This window comes from Morchella sextelata (genome assembly GCF_020137385.1).
Source record: "Morchella sextelata strain SCLS chromosome Unknown scls_19, whole genome shotgun sequence".
NCBI lineage: Eukaryota > Fungi > Ascomycota > Pezizomycetes > Pezizales > Morchellaceae > Morchella > Morchella sextelata.
The window spans coordinates 301,361-318,960 of record NW_025408634.1 but is presented as its reverse complement, the minus strand read 5'-3'; the positions used below and the strand labels follow the sequence as shown (position 1 = coordinate 318,960).

General features: G+C 48.2%; 3 protein-coding genes across 3 annotated transcripts; all 3 read left to right on the top strand.

The window, feature by feature from the left end:
* Positions 1 to 1,968: 1,968 nt before the first annotated feature.
* H6S33_004994 (uncharacterized protein) lies at positions 1,969 to 3,837 on the top strand (the record flags this gene model as incomplete). The annotated part of the gene is made up of 1 exon (XM_044836702.1): positions 1,969 to 3,837. The coding sequence occupies one exon, from the start codon at positions 1,969 to 1,971 to the stop codon at positions 3,835 to 3,837; it is 1,869 nt and encodes a 622-aa protein (XP_044690207.1).
* A 2,056-nt stretch (positions 3,838 to 5,893) lies between these two features.
* Positions 5,894 to 7,361, top strand: H6S33_004993 (uncharacterized protein; the record flags this gene model as incomplete). Its single annotated transcript, XM_044836701.1, has 14 exons — positions 5,894 to 5,914; positions 6,136 to 6,208; positions 6,283 to 6,339; positions 6,416 to 6,473; positions 6,544 to 6,548; positions 6,596 to 6,601; positions 6,682 to 6,691; positions 6,734 to 6,739; positions 6,808 to 6,812; positions 6,860 to 6,865; positions 6,944 to 6,995; positions 7,072 to 7,118; positions 7,195 to 7,245; positions 7,318 to 7,361. The coding sequence occupies 14 exons, from the start codon at positions 5,894 to 5,896 to the stop codon at positions 7,359 to 7,361; spliced, it is 441 nt and encodes a 146-aa protein (XP_044690206.1).
* A 2,794-nt stretch (positions 7,362 to 10,155) lies between these two features.
* H6S33_004992 (uncharacterized protein) lies at positions 10,156 to 10,992 on the top strand (the record flags this gene model as incomplete). The annotated part of the gene is made up of 4 exons (XM_044836700.1): positions 10,156 to 10,197; positions 10,255 to 10,539; positions 10,647 to 10,783; positions 10,854 to 10,992. 4 exons carry the CDS (start codon positions 10,156 to 10,158, stop codon positions 10,990 to 10,992), a joined length of 603 nt encoding a protein of 200 aa, XP_044690205.1.
* Positions 10,993 to 17,600: the final 6,608 nt, after the last annotated feature.

The following is a 17,600-nucleotide window of genomic DNA, read 5'->3' as shown; positions in this document are numbered from 1 at the left end:
CACCCACCATCTAGCGTGAGGTCCGAAGAGATTTCGTGCCCTATATATAGAAATTAGCTTATGAAAAAGAACTAGATTTGGAGAGTGTATTTTGTACCAGTATGGGTTCCACCAAAAACCACCACGACGGGGGGACTGATGAATGAGCTCTATAATAGATAGTATATTAGCTCCAGAATTCAAGTACTAAGTTTTGCAAGATAGGGATATGTACAGAAGAATAACGTAGAGCAGGAGAATTGAGGAAAAAGAACAATGTGATGAAAACATTAGAGAAAGAAAGGCTTTACATACCAGCCAGCGAGACAATGGCGGAGTTCTGCTCCTTTCCTCCCCCAAACCACCTGTGGCCTCTCGATAGGCACTACAGGGCACCGAAACAATCTAGATATTTCAAATTAAATCAAAACTCGACAGACTAAGATGAAAAAGAAATGGAGAGGATAAAACTTACACCCCACTTTCCCGGTAGTGCGACCAAAAGAACCAGCTCTTGGTATAGGATGACACTTGGGGGGGGGGGGGGAGGGAGGGAAGCCCCAATCCGGCCACAGCCTTGCTCACACTGGTGCTCACACTGGAGAGGCTTCAAGCAGTGCTGCTTACAAGACAAAGAGAGATGCCGATATTGAAAAAAAGGAGGTTAACTTGGATGAAATCTAGAGCTTGGGCAGCTGCGATGATAAAGATGTAAAGGAAAGAAGGAGTTTGGGCGGAAGATCCTGGGCTTTATATACTCGGGGGAGGGGATAAAGACAGGTGGTTTAATTACGAGAGGGTAGAGACGGACGAGGGGGGATCTGCTTCCGAGATGGCTTGGGCTTCGATATTTCGCCGCCTGGTAGTGCTGGTTTTGCTGGGCATTGGTATGTAAGAGGAGGGGTTTTCGCCGCCGGGTAGTAGATTTTTGCTGGGCATCGATATGCAAGAGCGGGGGGTTTTCGCTGCCGGATAGTGCTAGTTGTGCTGGGCATCGATGCAAGAGCGGGGGATATGCATCTGCAAAATTGCATAGAAGATACGAAGCACATGCAAGAGGCTTGGGCACTAATTACATGTAATTCCATCCCCAAAGCCACACAGCCCCCCTCCCGCCCTCATTCACAAGCCACGAGTAATAGTATTCATGTAGCCCTCGGGTTGTTTGTTGATGCTGCCATAAGCTCGTTCGTCATGAACACTCGCAGTCACCGTGCCCATCTTTTATCTGGTTGGCACTCGTAGTTACCACTGTTGCCTACATGCATTCATAATAACAAACCCACGAACTGTCAAGAAATTCGACCCACCTACCACGTAGAATCACCCCCAAGCGACAGTGCCAGCTGACTACCACCTGTGATTGTGTTTGCGATCACGGCTCTCCCATGGTGTGATCACCTCAAACATTCTACGTGGTGCAGCAAGGACAAGATATTTTGCTGTGTGTGTTATCATTGATCCCGCACTTCTGGTGTGAGCCATCATTGATCCCGCGTTTCCGGTGCTGGCTATCATTGATCCTATATATTTGCTTAGTCGGCTGATTTCGGTGCAAATAGTAGATGCCAAGGCCCGCCTCTTATGAGAACGGTTAGCGCAACGGGAGCTTGGGCCACCTTCTGCCGAGCGGCGACGTCACCCGGATCTGGCCTCATCGTGGAGTCTGCCACGGGCTTTTCTCTTCGACGACTGCTCGTCTTCTGCCCATCGCCACATTCAACTGGAGCAGCTTCTGCCTCATCTCAATCTGTTTCTGCACTGGGGAGAGGAGAGCGCTTTGAAGTTTGGGATAGCTCTGCATGTCATGAACTCTCGTCACAGATTTCTCTGGCATACCGAATACTCCACTCTTTAGTAACTAGGGATTGCAAACCAAACAGGTCAGATACCTCCAACTCTCACAGACCCCGGATTCTACTGAGAAGCCTATCCAGTCATCAATTCCTATTTACATCTCTCTCTAGCTCCTCCCCCCAGCCCGCAACAATGCCGCCCACCTCGGCCTCGTCCTCCCTCACAATCACCAACCCCCTCCACCTCTACCGCGCCCACCTCGCCACCTCCCGCCTCCTCCCCGACCCGCACCAGCACCGCGCCGCCCTCATCCTCCAATCCGTCTACGAGCGCCTCCTCGACTACACGCCCCCCGCACACCTCAACACGCGCCTACACTCCCTGGCCCGCGCACTCGACCCCACGCCCACCCCCCCACCACGCCGCCTCTTCCCCAAACTCCTCAGCCAAAACCGCGACTCCAAAAACCTCATCCGCGTCCTCACCACCGCCGACCACGCCCTCGAGCTCGACACGCCCCAGGGCCTCCTCCTCAGCGGCGAGGTCGGCACCGGCAAAAGCATGCTCCTGGACCTCCTCTACCACTCCCTCCCCACGGCCTCAAAGAAGCGATGGCACTTCCACGCCTTCATGCTGCACATCATCTCCTCTCTCGAGGCCATGCGGCGCACCCGCGCCCTCCCCGGCGAGGAGAACGAGTACTCCCTCCTGCGCCTTGCGCGCGCAACGGTGATCGAGAGCCCCGTGCTGTTCCTCGACGAGTTCCAGATGCCGGATAGGGCGGCCGCGAAGCTTGTTAGTGGCTTGCTGGTCGGCTTCTGGGGTATGGGCGGCGTGCTGGTGGGGAGCTCGAATTGCCGCGCGGAGGATCTGGTCCAGGGGGCGGGAGCGGGGAGAGAACGTGAGTTTGATGGCTTTCTGAAGGCGCTGGGCAGGCGGTGTCAGTTCTGGGATATGGGCGGGAGCAAAGACTGGCGGAGGGAAGCTAGAGGACGAAACTGGTGGCGCGTCGGCTTCGCCGGCGAGGGTGCGAACGCAGCTGGAGAAACCACTGCGGAGCCCGAGCCAGAGCCAGAGACCCCCGGGAAGCAGCCCGCATACTACTTCACCACCACCTCCCCGGCCGCCTCCTGGGACGCCGCCATCAGATCCGCTCTCAAAGCCACCTCCCCCACCTCCCCCACACCACCCACCTTCACGCCCTCATCCCTCACAATCTACACGCGCACGCTCCCCATCCCCCACTCCCACGCCGGCATCGCCCTCTTCACCTTCTCCGAGCTGTGTGCGGCCCCGCTGGGGCCCGCAGACTACATCACCCTCACGTCCCACTACCACACCCTCTTCATCACCGACATCCCGCCGCTCACACACGCAACCCTCAAGAACGAGGCGCGCCGCTTCATCACCCTCCTCGACGCGGTCTACGAGTCGGGCGTGCGGCTCGCGATCCGCACGTCCGCGGAAAGCATCGACGATCTCTTCTTCCCCGACACTGTCCCGGCCCATGCTGCTGCCACCGCGGAGTGGGATATGTCCGGCGACTCAGACCCGCTCAGTGCCGAGGTGTATGCAGAGGCGCACCAAGACCTCACGGCGCCGTTTAGGCCGAATATTGTTGCGTATGATGATACTGGAAGGTCGGAAGCTGCTGCTGCAGCGGCGCCGGATTTTGCGGATGTGGCGGCGTGGACGGGCGAGGATGAGAGGTTTGCGTGGAGGAGGGCTGTGAGTCGGTTGTGGGAGGTGACGGGGGAGGGGTGGTGGGGTGGGGTGGAGTGGCGGCCGCCGGCGCTGAGGAGGGGGTGGGAGGGGGGTGCTGAGCAGGTGGTGGTGGATGGTGGGGGGGAGAAGGGGGAGGTGGAGAAGGGGGAGATGGTGGGGACGCATGAGAGGGAGGGGGTGATATTTAGTCCGTTTCGGAAGCACCCGCAGGAGCCGCCGAGGTTTGGGGGGGAGCATTTTTGGAGTGTTGTGAGGTGGGGGAGGAGGGCGGGGAATTGGGGGAAGGGGGTGGAGGGGGTGAAGGAGCGGAAGGAGGGCGGTGGGGAGGGTAGATAGTGTAGATAGTGTAAATAGTTAGTGTAGTTAGAGTGTAGTGTAGATAGTAGATAGTAGATGGTGGGACGGGTCTGTCTCGTTCCTGGATTGCTTTTATTGCTCCTTTGCTGGGCATAGAGGTCTAGGGACGGGGCTTGTGAATAGAATCGGGGAGAGTTTGAGGGGTCGATGGTTGATATCCCTCATAATGAGGTTGATCATTGGCTCGTGTATTATTGTAATGATTGGCCACAGGATGGAACTGCTTGTAGGGGCAGTGAGAGCGCATGGTCGTCAAGTCCCCGTTGATTCTGGAATTCTTGATAACTATCGGTTTCTTTTGAGATACAAGGCCCAGTCGACGTAATGCCCACAGACACTCCCTACTGCTAAAAACCCATGCCACATACCCCCACTTCCGTCCCCTTATTATCAAAAAGCCTCCTATAACAGAGACCAGTACAGTGCCTGCGCAGCCCCTACCAACAAAGCACCATGAGTAATTATAATTGACGATGAATATTAGTAGCCATTTGTTAAGTAGCCAAGACTAACCGGCGCCTCAGGATCTGGCGGTAGCCAGGCTTGGCATCTATTATTTGCGGATGGCCCTAGATGTTGTGTTTGGCTAATGTTCTTGGTTGTGGAGGGATTGTGTTTGGAAGCTGGGGGTGTGATAGAAGGTGGTATTGGGGGTGGTGTTGTGGTGGTGGCCGAGGGTGTTGGATGGGAGGGCGTACTTGTAGAGGGACTTGTCTGTGTTTGTATTCCCGGGAGGAGTGGTAATGACTCCCCTTCTGTTCCTCATGTTCGAATGCTCCTGTATACCGCTGTTCAGTTTATCAATATTGTAATTGGGATATCGTAAGTTCGACAATGATTCATAAATCTTGTTGGAAACCGTTGAAGCTGCTCATGCATACCTGATCCGCGCTCATATGACTCCCGCTGCTAACCTACCTCTCTAATTTCAGTGTCTCGATGTACCCTCTGATTGAATAGTTCTTCGGCGTGTGTGGATGGAGCTATACTCTGCTCATTAGCCATGCCCTCTACATAGACAGTAGTGGGTAACGAATGATGCGGCTTATATCCGGGGGAGTGACACCGTGTAAGCAGTCAGTGGGGATTCATGTAGACTTGAGGCTGGACAGTCTGCGGGTGAATGGTGTAACTGCTGGTGATGGGAAAGGAAGTACCGGAGGTGTTGTTGATTGTAGAGTGGGATGTTTTGGGGCGGTGACTGTCGGGTTCTCGTTGGATGCGATGGCGATGTGGTGGAGGGCCCAGAGTCAATACTCAGCTGTATGGATTCGGGGACGTGGGTGAGAGCGTTGATGTTACTGTTGCGGTATCTGAGGAAGGGTAGGACCATCTTTTCGTCAGTGGATATCTCTCGTAAATTGGGGGATATATATCCGTACTCGAGAATGGAAAGGTATTTTGAGCAAGAGATGAGGCTCTACTCGGTTGAGTGACTACATGTACGTAGAGTGCGGGATCGTTCTTATGGGAACCTACAGAGGTGGTGAGTGATTTTTCATGATTTACCATTTGCGGGAATCGGGTACTGGCATAGAAACACTTTTAAGATGGGTTTAGGGGGTATTCGGAGCGGGGGGTGGTGCTCGTCCTGCTTTGGGCCTTGTGGGGTGGATAATAGCGGAGTTACAATGTCCGAGTGATATTATGTGATTTATGTTAACTGATTTCTTTGTTGGGTAGCCGAGTGATTCATCATCACTCACTCGAACCCTTGTCACTTGATCCCTGATTTCTGTTACAACGAATATTAGATACCCTTTTTATGGGTACACTCCATCATAGCATCATCCCGTACTGAAGTGGCCAGATATTCACATCTGTTAGATCACATACGAATGTAATGAATACACAGCCCTCAAAATATAAGTAAATGATAGATAAAGGAGCTTAATTGCTTCAATAGAGTTATTACAGGTCGTTATAAGCATTTTCTGGTTTACTGTTACTCGTAGCACTCCCGTCGGACTCTGCTCCCGACCGAAGCTTAAGTAAATCAAACAAGAGCGAATATCAACGCCAACATCGGGTATATATGATACCTAATACCGGCTTCGTGACTGTTTAACTTTGCTTACTGAGCATTCTTCACTCGGATATCGATAACCCTAATTCAAAAGTGAGCCCTAATACTAGCTCCCACACTCGGGATATTCCAGTGCCATTGTACTCCTTAACTTGTCTACACCATCTTCCCTCCTCTTCTTCTCTCCATCACTCCATCTCGTACCCAAACATCTCTTGTAGGGCGAATGTACTGCAGACAACCTCCTGTAGGGCATCTGTACTGCAGCAGACCAGCAAACGCATCTGAGCGCACCGCTCTGTGCAATACACAATGTAGCAGAAGGTAAGTTGTCTTTTTTTGCTCCTTCTCCGTCATTAATCAATCTTTGTTGCTGCAAATACTGACAGTTATCGTAGATATGGTTCGGTGCGGGCCTTCCGCACCGACTCCGGATAAACATAATGTAGCAGAAGGTAAGTTACCGTTATTATTCCTTCTCATTCAGTAATTTATCTGTGTTGCTGTAAGTACTGACTGTTGTTATTGTAGATATTATCCGGTGCGGGCGTGGTGTGCCGAACCAGCAGCATACAAAATGTAGCGGAAGGTTAGTTGTCCTTTTTGTTCATTCACGGTCATGAATCTATCAGTGCCGATGCTGACAATCGTTGTTGTAGATATTGTATGCTGCGGGCGTGGTGTGCCTAAACAGCAGCATACAAAATGTAGCAGAAGGTTGGTTTCCATTTTTGTTCTTTCTACATCCTTAATATATATCTCTGTGTTGCTGCTAATACTGAACGTCGTTGTCGTAGATATTGATCGGTGCAGGCCTGGTGCACCGACTCTGCGTTATACATAACGTAGCAGAAGGTAAGTTGTTATTTTTTTTTCTATCAATCCATCAGTGTTGCAGCAGATACTGACGGCCGTTATCGTAGATATTGTACGGTGCGGGCGTGGTGGGCCGACCCTGGGATATACATAACGTAGCAGAAGGTAAGTTATCATTTTGTTCCTTTCCCATCATTAATCAATCTGTGTTTCTGCGCCTGATGCTGACGGTTGTTGCCGTAGATATTATTCTCTGCGGCCGTGGCCCTGCGGAATACACAAAATGTAGCAGAAGGTAAGTTGCCGTTTTTGCTCCTTCTCCATCATTAATCTATCTGGCTTTTTGTCGATACTAACGATCGTTATCGTAGATATATTCGGTGCGACGGTGGCCCTCTGATACATAATGTAGTAGAAGGTAAGTTGCTATTTCTATTCCTTTTCCGCTATTAATCGATCTGGGTCGCTGTCAATACTAACGGTCATTGTCGTAGATATATTCGGTGCGGGCCTGGCCCTCCGGAATATACATTATGTAGCAGAAGGTAAGTTACCATTTTTGCTCCTTTTCCACAATTAATCAATCTGCAAGTTTAAATACTGACGGAGATCGTCAGATATTGACCGGTGTGGGCTTGGTGGTGGGCGGACACCAAGTTGACACCGTCCTCTTCTTCCTTGGGGAGTATTTCTCTTGGTTCGAGGCTTGTTTGATTGAGAGGTTGTATACGATTCCTTATTTCCTAATTGATAAATTGTTAAAACATATACTGACTTCTCTTCTGGGGGATAGGGAAGCCTCCCCTCAATCATACAGGTCTCGACCTTTTCTGCACCATCCGCGGTGCCGGAAAGGTGCACGGAAATATTATCTCTGCGCAAAGTCGCCGCGGAAGGCATCGTTGGGGGGCTACCACCGTGCCAGATCATCTGGGCCCGGGAGGGCTGGATGGTCAGCAGTTGACCGGGGTCCTGGTCCCCTGCCCAGATCATCAAAGCCTTCTACAATGATGGGGACCAGGACCTTCAGGCTGCTAAAAGTAAGAGAGACACGAGTTGTCTTCAGCCTCTTTGGCTGATACGGCCTTGCTTTCGCGGGAGTCGAAGGATACTTTGAGTCCAAACGGGGGTTTGGGGAGTTGGTGGATATGTTTGGTTATCTGGGGGTAGGAGAAAAGTGTTTTTATAAATAATAATATTAATTATAATACTTCTTTTAGTTTTTTACTCTCTTTTTGCGTGCTAGGGATTTCTTGACGAGTCTAATAGGAAACGTTAAGCGTCCAACCGCGTCAGCAATTGCAATCAATGGAACCAAGGATTCGGCTTGCGAAAGTGGACAAGTATTAACAATGGATTAGCTTGGGTCACAAGCTATACCTCGGTCAGAGATGTATTAAAGATAATACATTTTTCCATTGTGTATATATGTACTTTTGAGATAATATCATTGTTCAGCTACTCAGGGGCACTAGTGTCTAAATTGATAATAAAAGCCTCTTCCGCTTCCTCTTCTGTTCCTGATCTCCATCTTCTTCATCATATTCGAAACTTTGCAGCAGAACTCATTCAGCTGAATCTTATCCCACTATTACCAGCAACACAATATTCTCGGATTTCGAGAAGATTGACAAAGGTCTCTGGTTTGTGGCCTTGCTTTTTTCAAGGTACAGTGAAAATAACATCTCGTTCCTCGTGGCTCAAGAGCAGAGCATTTTTCATTTGCTTTATCATGATGGTCGATGTTTACAAAGATAACAGCATGGGGTCTGGCCGGCCGATAACACAGAAGCTGGACATCTGGAAGGTTAGTAGTTGAATATATTTATATATTTCTTTCGAATTAGTAAAGTTTAATTTAACTCTGAGTGTTCCTCAACAATAGGCAATTATTAAAAAGTCCCTTAAGAGAGATCTGAGTTGTCTTCTCCAAGGATCGATGGAGAAGGCACACAGATGTGGGTGGTGTGTGGCTGCCTCGGGCAATGTTTTCATGTCAGTGGCTCGTTCTCAAATCTCTCTCCTTCTACTTTTTGAATAAAATACTAATTAGAGTGACGTCAACAGCTGGGTTAGAAGACAAGATATGTCTCTCAACGGTGGCAATTGGATCAATGGCCATGGAGATTGGGGTGATCTTCTAATGGCAGTGATCATGGAGAACGAAAACACTTCCAGATGATGGTTGTGTTTGGCTGCTTGGGGAGTATTTTAATGTCAGTGGCTCATTTGTTAAATCACTCCAAGTCTACTTCATGAATAAGTACTAATTGAAGTCAGCAGGGACAAAAGATGAGATATATCTCTTACCCCCAATAAGAGAGGCCGGAGTTGTCTGTGGCCCTTGGACTGTTGTCCGCCGGGCAGATGCACCTCCACAAGATTCCTGCCTTCGGGTATTGGGTCTATAGGTGGAGGGGCAGGCTGCAACCGCAAACAAAATGAAGTCGTTGCGCGGGGATGATTGGGAGGAGAATGATGGTGGGGAGGAGGAGGAGGAGGAGCCAAATAGTGAGTAGTTGTAGCCTAATTAACGATATTGAAGTCGACGTCAGGCGTGCTAACATGGGCGATAGAGCAGCACCGACGGAAGGATCACACCCACGCTTTGGGTTTGTGTTAGACTTTATCGTCTGGTGGGTAATCTTTCTATTCTGGTACTCTTCCATTTATTCGATTAGTGAGCTGTTGTTGACTAGCTATATTAAAGAGGAAGGGGAGTTCTTTAGTCTATCTGGGGGCTGCCTCGTTGAGGAATACGATTCGAATGAATCAACATAATCGAACTAGATGTTGGCCTTTGCTGGGGAGTACATCCCACAGGAAGGGAAGGGGGCGGGGGGATGTCTTAGGGAAGCTGACACCCAACCAAATAACCATGTTGGTGTATGTAAGCTCCACCTCAGTTAATTATATATTGTGCTAACTGAAGTAGTTGGGTTGTCGTATATATATCCGAGATGAGGATGGTTTTAGTATTATCATGTTGTGGCCCCTCTTCCCTTTTAAAACGCCATTTATTCTCTTTTTGGGGGGTTGTTGTAAGCGATCCAATTTCTTTCTTCATCTTCTATAGAAATGCTTACTGATATTTGTTCAAGTTTAAGGTTACTCTCTTATTTCTAGGGCTTCTTACTCTAGAGCACCGGCGAATCAACAATTGAAATGTATAGACCTACCCCACCATTGGAGGTCTCTAGGAGCAGTTATTCTTATGGAGGGAGGGAGGAAGGGAAGAAGAGAGGTCTGGCGTGAACGTTCGGGAAAGCCGATCAGTTTGGGAACTTGGAAGCTGTAGTAAGTAATCATACCAATATCTGATCTAGTTCTACGAATCTTGAATGAGAAACTATTAAGCTAATTACACTAATAGAAGGACAATTTCCAATTTTTTGGAGTTCGGGACGTTGAACACTTCTCAAACGAATCAACATAATCGAACTGCCATCGAGGCAATGCTTTCCCCGGAGAATACATTCCGACTTTGTGGAGAGCTGGTCCGTAATTTAATGCCCTAATCTTTGAAATAATTCGTTACTGATGTCTTTGAAAAGGATATGCCCTCTCAAAATCGGCTGGGACCTCTCCTCGGACCCATTCAAAGCTGCGGGGAGGCCGAGGAAGCTTTTGGAAGGGTTTGGCTGGGATACGTACATCATCTACTGTCACGTCCAACTGCCGCGTGCGCGACGGCAACAAGTCCATCTTCGGCGCGAATCCCTTCACCCCCGAGATCGCGCACATCATCCCTCATTCTGCTAGTAATTTCAGCGGGGGGTTTGTTCTGGTCGCTTGTGGAGATGTTTTTGGGGATGAGGGGCATAGAGGAGTTGAAGATGGTATGTGACACTGATATCCCTACATCTCTTTGTTACTTGATCACCAATATTGGATATTATTTTCTTTTCTTGCTTTATGGATGCTAAATTAGTCTCTTTAATATTAGTCTATGCCTATATGGCCGTCTGTAACGTCCGGTTATACATTCCAACACTATTCGGCTGGAAGGGCTTGTCTTTCGAGGACTGGATTTATTCGACCGTCTTCATCGGCATCCCCTTATGTGGCTGTGGCTGAGGTAAGGTAAGCCTCATGACATGATTCATCTCGCAATTGTGTTTCCTCATTTTGCTGACATATATGATGCTTTTAGCTGCCTATGCACAGAGTCAAGGTATGGGGGCTTCGGTTCTTCCTTCTCGCCCACCCACTCCGCAAATACAAAAACAACCCCCCGGAAGCCCTCCATCAGTGAGGCTCATCTGGGTCCGGGTCTGGTTCTGCGGGTTTAGCGAATAAACAACTGGACAAAAAAAGTTGAGCAGCTGGAGGGAATTGACTGTCATTCCGGTGGGGCTAATGGGAATATTATAAATTATTATCTATTAAAACTAAACACCTAGATGTAGACGGCTATCGAAAGAAAGGCGATGCATTGGTGGTGTGTGTAATTGTACTGACAATATTTAAATGGTTATATATACGTTCAATAGTGCGTTGTGTTAGTAGTAAGGACCGTGCGCTGTTCATCACCAAATCTTTCTGCCTGGTTGTGAGTTGCATTGTAATAAGTTAAGCTTTCAAGACAGTGTATCTTTTGTTTGAAAGCTGCTATCATATAGGCATAGTCAGCGGAGTCTCCTAACGGGTAGTATTGATTGAAATGTTTGGCTGTATTAGGTGAGTAGTATAATTTTATTATGTGGCTATAATTTAAAAACTTTGTGCCATTACAACATCTTTGGTAGTATAGTGGTTAGTATACTCGCTTGTCATTAAACTGTCCGCGAGTGACCGGGGTTCAATTCCCCGCCAGAGAGCTCATCTTTTTTCTCCTGGTTTTTGCTTTTTCTTGTTGAGGCCTGCACTGCCCTGCCCATGAAGGGTTAGGGTTACGCAAAGCTGGTTGTTTACGATGTTGTAGTAACACCACCAGGCTCGGTGGACCACAATTATGCTATGAGTTCCTCTTATTACTCCAATGGTTAACAATGACTATCGCTACTTTAATCTGAGACTTGATTTCGAAAAATCCTGGATGTCGAGCTGGTACCATAGCGTTTGTAATTAATTGCATTTCTCATAAAACGGAAGCTCGCATAGAGAATATATACATATGCGAAGGGGCGATGTCCCAAACTCTATTCGAAAAATAAAGCTTATTTCTATTCTAGTTTATGACAAGTAGATGCTGCTTACCTGTTAGCAGCTGGCTACGGGGAGTGCGGGTAGAAACCATGCATGGGTGCCACTACGTCCAGCCAGTGCGTGCTCTCGAAAGTCTTCACTCTATTTACTCCTTATCTTTCATGTCCGTAGCCTTCTTTGAACATTGATATTTACAACCCAGAAAACATTTAATTAAAGTCTGAGAATAAAAGCAAGTTATTGTTATTACTTACTTAATTGAAGAAGAAAGAAAAGGATCAACGATCGCTAGAGGGGTATTGTTTGCTAATGAGCTAGATTATGATTTTGGTAAGAAATAACAAATTTACCACACTTCGCCGTATTGTTTTTGAAGTTTAAGAGCTAACCTCGATTCCTTACAGCTCCGAATATTTTGCTGGGAATAAATGACTCCGTCTTATTATCGGATTGATAAATTATGGTCCACAAACACCTCTGTGTTGGCACTTGGAACTTGAATCCTGCCTTCCCTCTTGCGTTCGGAATACCGGAGCTGCTGAAGCGATTGTTGTTAACCAGGTAAGATTCTTCTTTATCCTCGTTACTTCATCGAAATAGTTGCTAAAATAATTTATTAGGCCGCCGAGCCGGGGTTTTGGGGGGGGGGGGGGGGGGGGGTTGAGTCCATACGGCTTCGAGTCATGCACGAAAGACAATGCTTCATGTGTTGGTGGATGCATATTTCCATGTACTGCCTAGGACTTGTGGGAAATTAGTTTCCGTTTTCTACAGGTATGTTCATCGCCACATCATACTTAAAGATTCGCCATTAACATCTTGTAGTATTATTTAGGACCCTCATACAATGATATTACGGAACAAGGCGGGCATTACTTTGTGGTACCGGAAGAAGATTAAGCGCTCCCATTCGAGCATACGGCCTGGAGGAGTTCGAATATGTTGAGATCCCGACTATTGTAAATCATAACGCATAAGAAGGCCCTCTCTGGATCAGAATTAATGGGCTCTCGGGTTACAGGGCTGGACAATGCTGTCCATGAAATCATTGGGAGTGTTACCGAATCCGAGAATATCGGCGACATGTCCCATCGTCTTTCCGATAAACAGGTGTGCCATCACAATTTTTGGCGGAGGGAATGTCAATTTGGAGTTCCTCCAAGCAATTACATCTTAACATGAAAACCAAGAGGTACCCACACCCCCACAGATAACGACGCCGATGCCAATGTATTGAGAGACTAATATATGTGGATTTATTCCAGTTAGTGGCCCCGGAACTGAACTGAATCGCCGACATTATCGCGGACGCAAGAGATTCGGGAACAGCTCTCTATGGAACAGCGTGATCCACGCGTGAGGCACATCGAGGCAGGAAGAATGGGGAGTATCGAGTTTCCTCTGCCTCGGATCGCCTCGAATTATCTCGATCTTCGTTGGGCTTTTGGTTGTGGGTGGCGGTGTTCATGGCGAAAGAAGTTGAGTACTTCTTTACCAATTACCGGCCGGTTAAGATGAGTAATATGCCTTTATCTCTAGTGCTCCAGCCACTTGAGAAATATCGATCCAGCTCGAGCCAAGGGGCAGCATGTTGGCCTAGAAGCTTTGCAAGGTAAGTTTCACCTCCGTGCAAGTCATCAAATCAGATATTTAACTGGCAACCCTGCTGATTTAGGGACTGTGATTATGTGAAGATTCAAACTCCTCGATCATGATCCGCTTTAAACCGAGGCTGTGCTGAACAACACTTCATAAGACCGCACCCATCAATAACAGGAAGATAGCCGAAGGTCTCTGGGGCCTGAGGAGGCATTACGAATAACAAATCCCATGACAGCCACTACTATCACGTCCCATCTCCGCCTACTTAGCCGGATAAGCATCCTTCTCATAAAGTAAAGGTGAGTAAAAGAAATAAGCTTTTAGATGGGGCGCACGTACTAATGTTATAATTATAGGCAGAAAGGACCCCTTACAAGCTACCGCGATTGACTAAAATCTTCCGGCGGAGGAGTTCCTCTTCAGGGTCGGTGTGGGCAGCTTCTACGGGCTTGAGCACGAACGCGAATACTGTGATTAAATGACGTTATGTTGTATATATTTAGGTGGCAGTGGCAGTATATCACTAGAAATTACAGAGTCCGGAATACGCCTACGGGTGCGACGAGGGCCCGGGCGGCGAAGGCAAGATACGAGTATGTAGTACGTAGGGTCGTTGATAGTAGGGCCGTTGAGAGATTCATGGTGGAGAATATTAGCTGAAGGCAATCTTTTACTCGGTGTTTCTTGGCCTTTGATTTGTCATACGTATTATCAGCTCTAGTAATCAATCGTCTTGATGTGTCCGCCTAATTATTCTCTGGCTTGTGTGGCACCTTGTACGCCTTATAGCTTACCCACGAGGCCTCTCAGTTCTGCTTACTCATTTGATACTCCGCGACCCGTCGCCCTCTCGATCGAAGCCATTGCAAGGCAGGTTACTTGTCTGACCCCGCGAGCATATTACAAGTATGAGAAACTGTGCTCTTGAGATGATTGAAGCTGGGATATCTATGGCGAAGAGAGGACTTATGTGCACATATATATATGCTAGTTGATTTACATAACTTATTACTATCGTGGCTAGCACAATGACCCAATCATAAGGTGTCACTCGGCGCTTACGAAACCTCATGTCTTGACACGACTAATCTAATATCAACTTAATGCTACTTGTACGTAACCATCAACCTTTTCTACAGTCGAACTTTCACATCACAATCTACTTCCTATATATTACGGCTGCCAATGTCACTCAAGGTCTCACAAGCACATCCAAAAAGACAGCAAAGATTTTTTATATGTTTTATATTATAAACTAAGAAAATAGAAATAAAGATACAGCCAACCTCCACCACCCCCGGATAACCCACCTTAGCACCCCAGTTCACCCACCACCGCCCCCAAGGGGCCACCGAGACCGAGAGGTGTTGCAGTACAGCGGCCCTACAGGAGAATATATCCCACGGGCAGCAGCAGTTAGTCTTGCTGCATCGCCCGAACACGGGTGTCCTCTCCATTCAACGTATCGATGCGCACCGGATAAAATGCATCATCGGAGTGAGTGCACCCAGGACGCAGCGATCAGCTTTGACCATTCCTTCCTCGAGAGGATGCGCAGGTAGTGGCTTGCCCACGTACCTGGCGAAGGAAGGAAGGGAGTGAGGGAGGGATAACCCCTGGAGGCTCTCCCGATTTTTCTAGCCCGGGGCGAAACCAGAGAATCTGAGTTGCCTCACGTTTTTCTCCCGAGATAGCTGGGGATGAGATGTGGGCCTTGCAGCTTGACCGTGGAGACGGCTGCGGCCTATAGATCTTTCCGCGGAGGGAGGGAACCATGTGGCTTGTGCTCGGTTTTCCCTCTCCTTGTTGTGTAGTGATGGTGGTAGTAGTACGCACGCCCTACAGGAATCTTCTATGTTGGTGTTAGCACGTGTTTTGGTACGTAAGTTGGGAATGGATAAAGGAGGTAGCTACACACAATGGCCCAGCTCCTCTGGTATTGGTATGGGCTGGGAGAAACGTATTCTCCCAGGAGAGAGGGCACCGAGGACCGTCAGCAAAGATTGAGTCGATCGCGGCCCGATCCCCAGGAGAATCTTGAATCGAGAACCTGATACCGAGGAGAAAGAGGGGTGAGCCGATAAAATGCGGGAGGGGAAAGAGGTGCAAGAAAAAAGGAGGCAAGGCGGAGAATGCGGAGGCGAAGGAGGAGGTATTCCTATCGGCAAGAGGAGAGATACCCACCTTTCTCGGGGGAGGCAGAGGAACCAGATGTTTCCTCAGTCTCATCAGTCGACAAGGTCGACGCCTCCTGAGTCTGGTCTATATTATATTAGCAAATGATAAAACAACAAGTCTAAACAAAATATCAAAAAGAAACATAAACACACCAGACAGACCAGCGTCAGTACAATCGCCCCACAAGAATAGCGTAATGCCGTTGCTCGGACTGCAGGGGCTATGGGAAGCGTCCCATCCACTCGCTCCGCCAGAATATATCTAATTACTTATTTAGTAAACGTCAAGACAATCAATCAATCAAAAGGAAGAAAGCACTCACCGATATAAATCACGGGTCACCCCGGAATGCCCCACACAGGCGGCAATCGTGCCTACAGTGGGAATACTACTGTTAGTAAAATACAAAACAACAAAACCAAACCAAACACCAAAAGGAAACAAAATACATACACCTGGAAGCCAGTGGCAGTACAATCGCCCTACAAGAATGCATAATGGTGCCTCAGGGCACCCATTGCTCGGGGCAACGTAACCCCTCCTCCAATACAAGTGCTCCTTCATCCCCTCGAATACCTGACCTTTTTGTTAGTAAACATTAAGACAATCACTCTTTCAAAAGGAAAAGAAACTCACCGGCATAATTACCAACCCACCCCCCCAATGGAGCCCCAGCTCCGCGGCACGCATTGCAGTCAGAGCTAGTGCAATGGGAATCATATAGTAATCTATAAATCGCATTAGCAAAAGAAAATAAAAAGATAAAATAAAAAATAAAATAAAATAACAAATCCAAATAAAAACAAAGGAAACAAATACATACCCCTTTGCCAACCGGCTATGGCAGTACAGTCGCCCCACAAGAATCGCATAATGGCGTTTCAATGAGGTCCAGGGCAATGGAAAATGTCCCATTCCCTCCCCCCGCCAGAATCATGATCATGACCTAATCACTTATTTAGCAAAACGTCGAATTCAACCAACCAAATCAATCTATCAAAAGGAAGAAGAAAATTAAAACTCACTAGAACCATCCCCCAACACACCGGCCCTCTCATGCTCTGGTCCTCCAGACCACAGAGGAATAAAGATTCCGACAGTCTTTCAGCCCATGCCCACACGGCACCCCACGCAGGAAGGCAGTGCTCCCGAGTGACTGTGGGAGGTCTATAAACACATTAGCAAAAAATCAAAACCAAAAAAATCAAATCAAAAAAAATCAAAACAAGAAAAATCAAAACAAAACACCAAAGGAATTCGAACAAACCATGCTTCCTGGCACACGAGCATCAGTACAATCCCCCCCACCGCAGCCCCCAAGAATGGAGACGGTGACTGTAAGCTAGCAGCCCCACAAGAATATGCTGACAGGAGCACCGACGGGCCCTGTCGATGTCCCAAAGCATGCAGAGGCAGAGGGCGAGATGAATAAACCTCGCCATGCTCTCGGCAGGTTCGGTCATCGATGGCGGTGGTAGGGAGGGGTGCAGTACAATCACCCTACAAGAGAGGAGGGGAGTCGGTTCCTATGTAGGAAAGGTAGGCGTGATGGATGGAGATGAGGGGGAGGAGGAAGAGGAGGGCCAGATGGATTTTGGCGAAGTATGAAAGAGGTGGCCTTTGATAGAGGAGGGCTTGGAGAGAGGAGAAGAATGCAGGAGGTGGTTTGGGGATGGATGGACGATAGGAGAGAGAGAGAGAGGAGAAGGGAGAAGGGAGGAAGAAAGGAGATCCATTGCCCGAGATCTTCTCTTATCTTGCGGGGTAAATCGTAGGAGGGTTTTAAATTGGGATTGGTAGAAGGAGTCCTGGGAGGTGCAGGCCTAAAGATGGGCTCAGTGTGACTGGATGTCCTCGGTGGACATTCCTCGGGAAGGAGAAAGGAGAAGGGGTCTTTGAGTGGATAATAGAAATGGAATGGGATGAGGAGGAGTTAAGAGGGTTTGTTATGATGACGGGTGGGAGGCTAGAG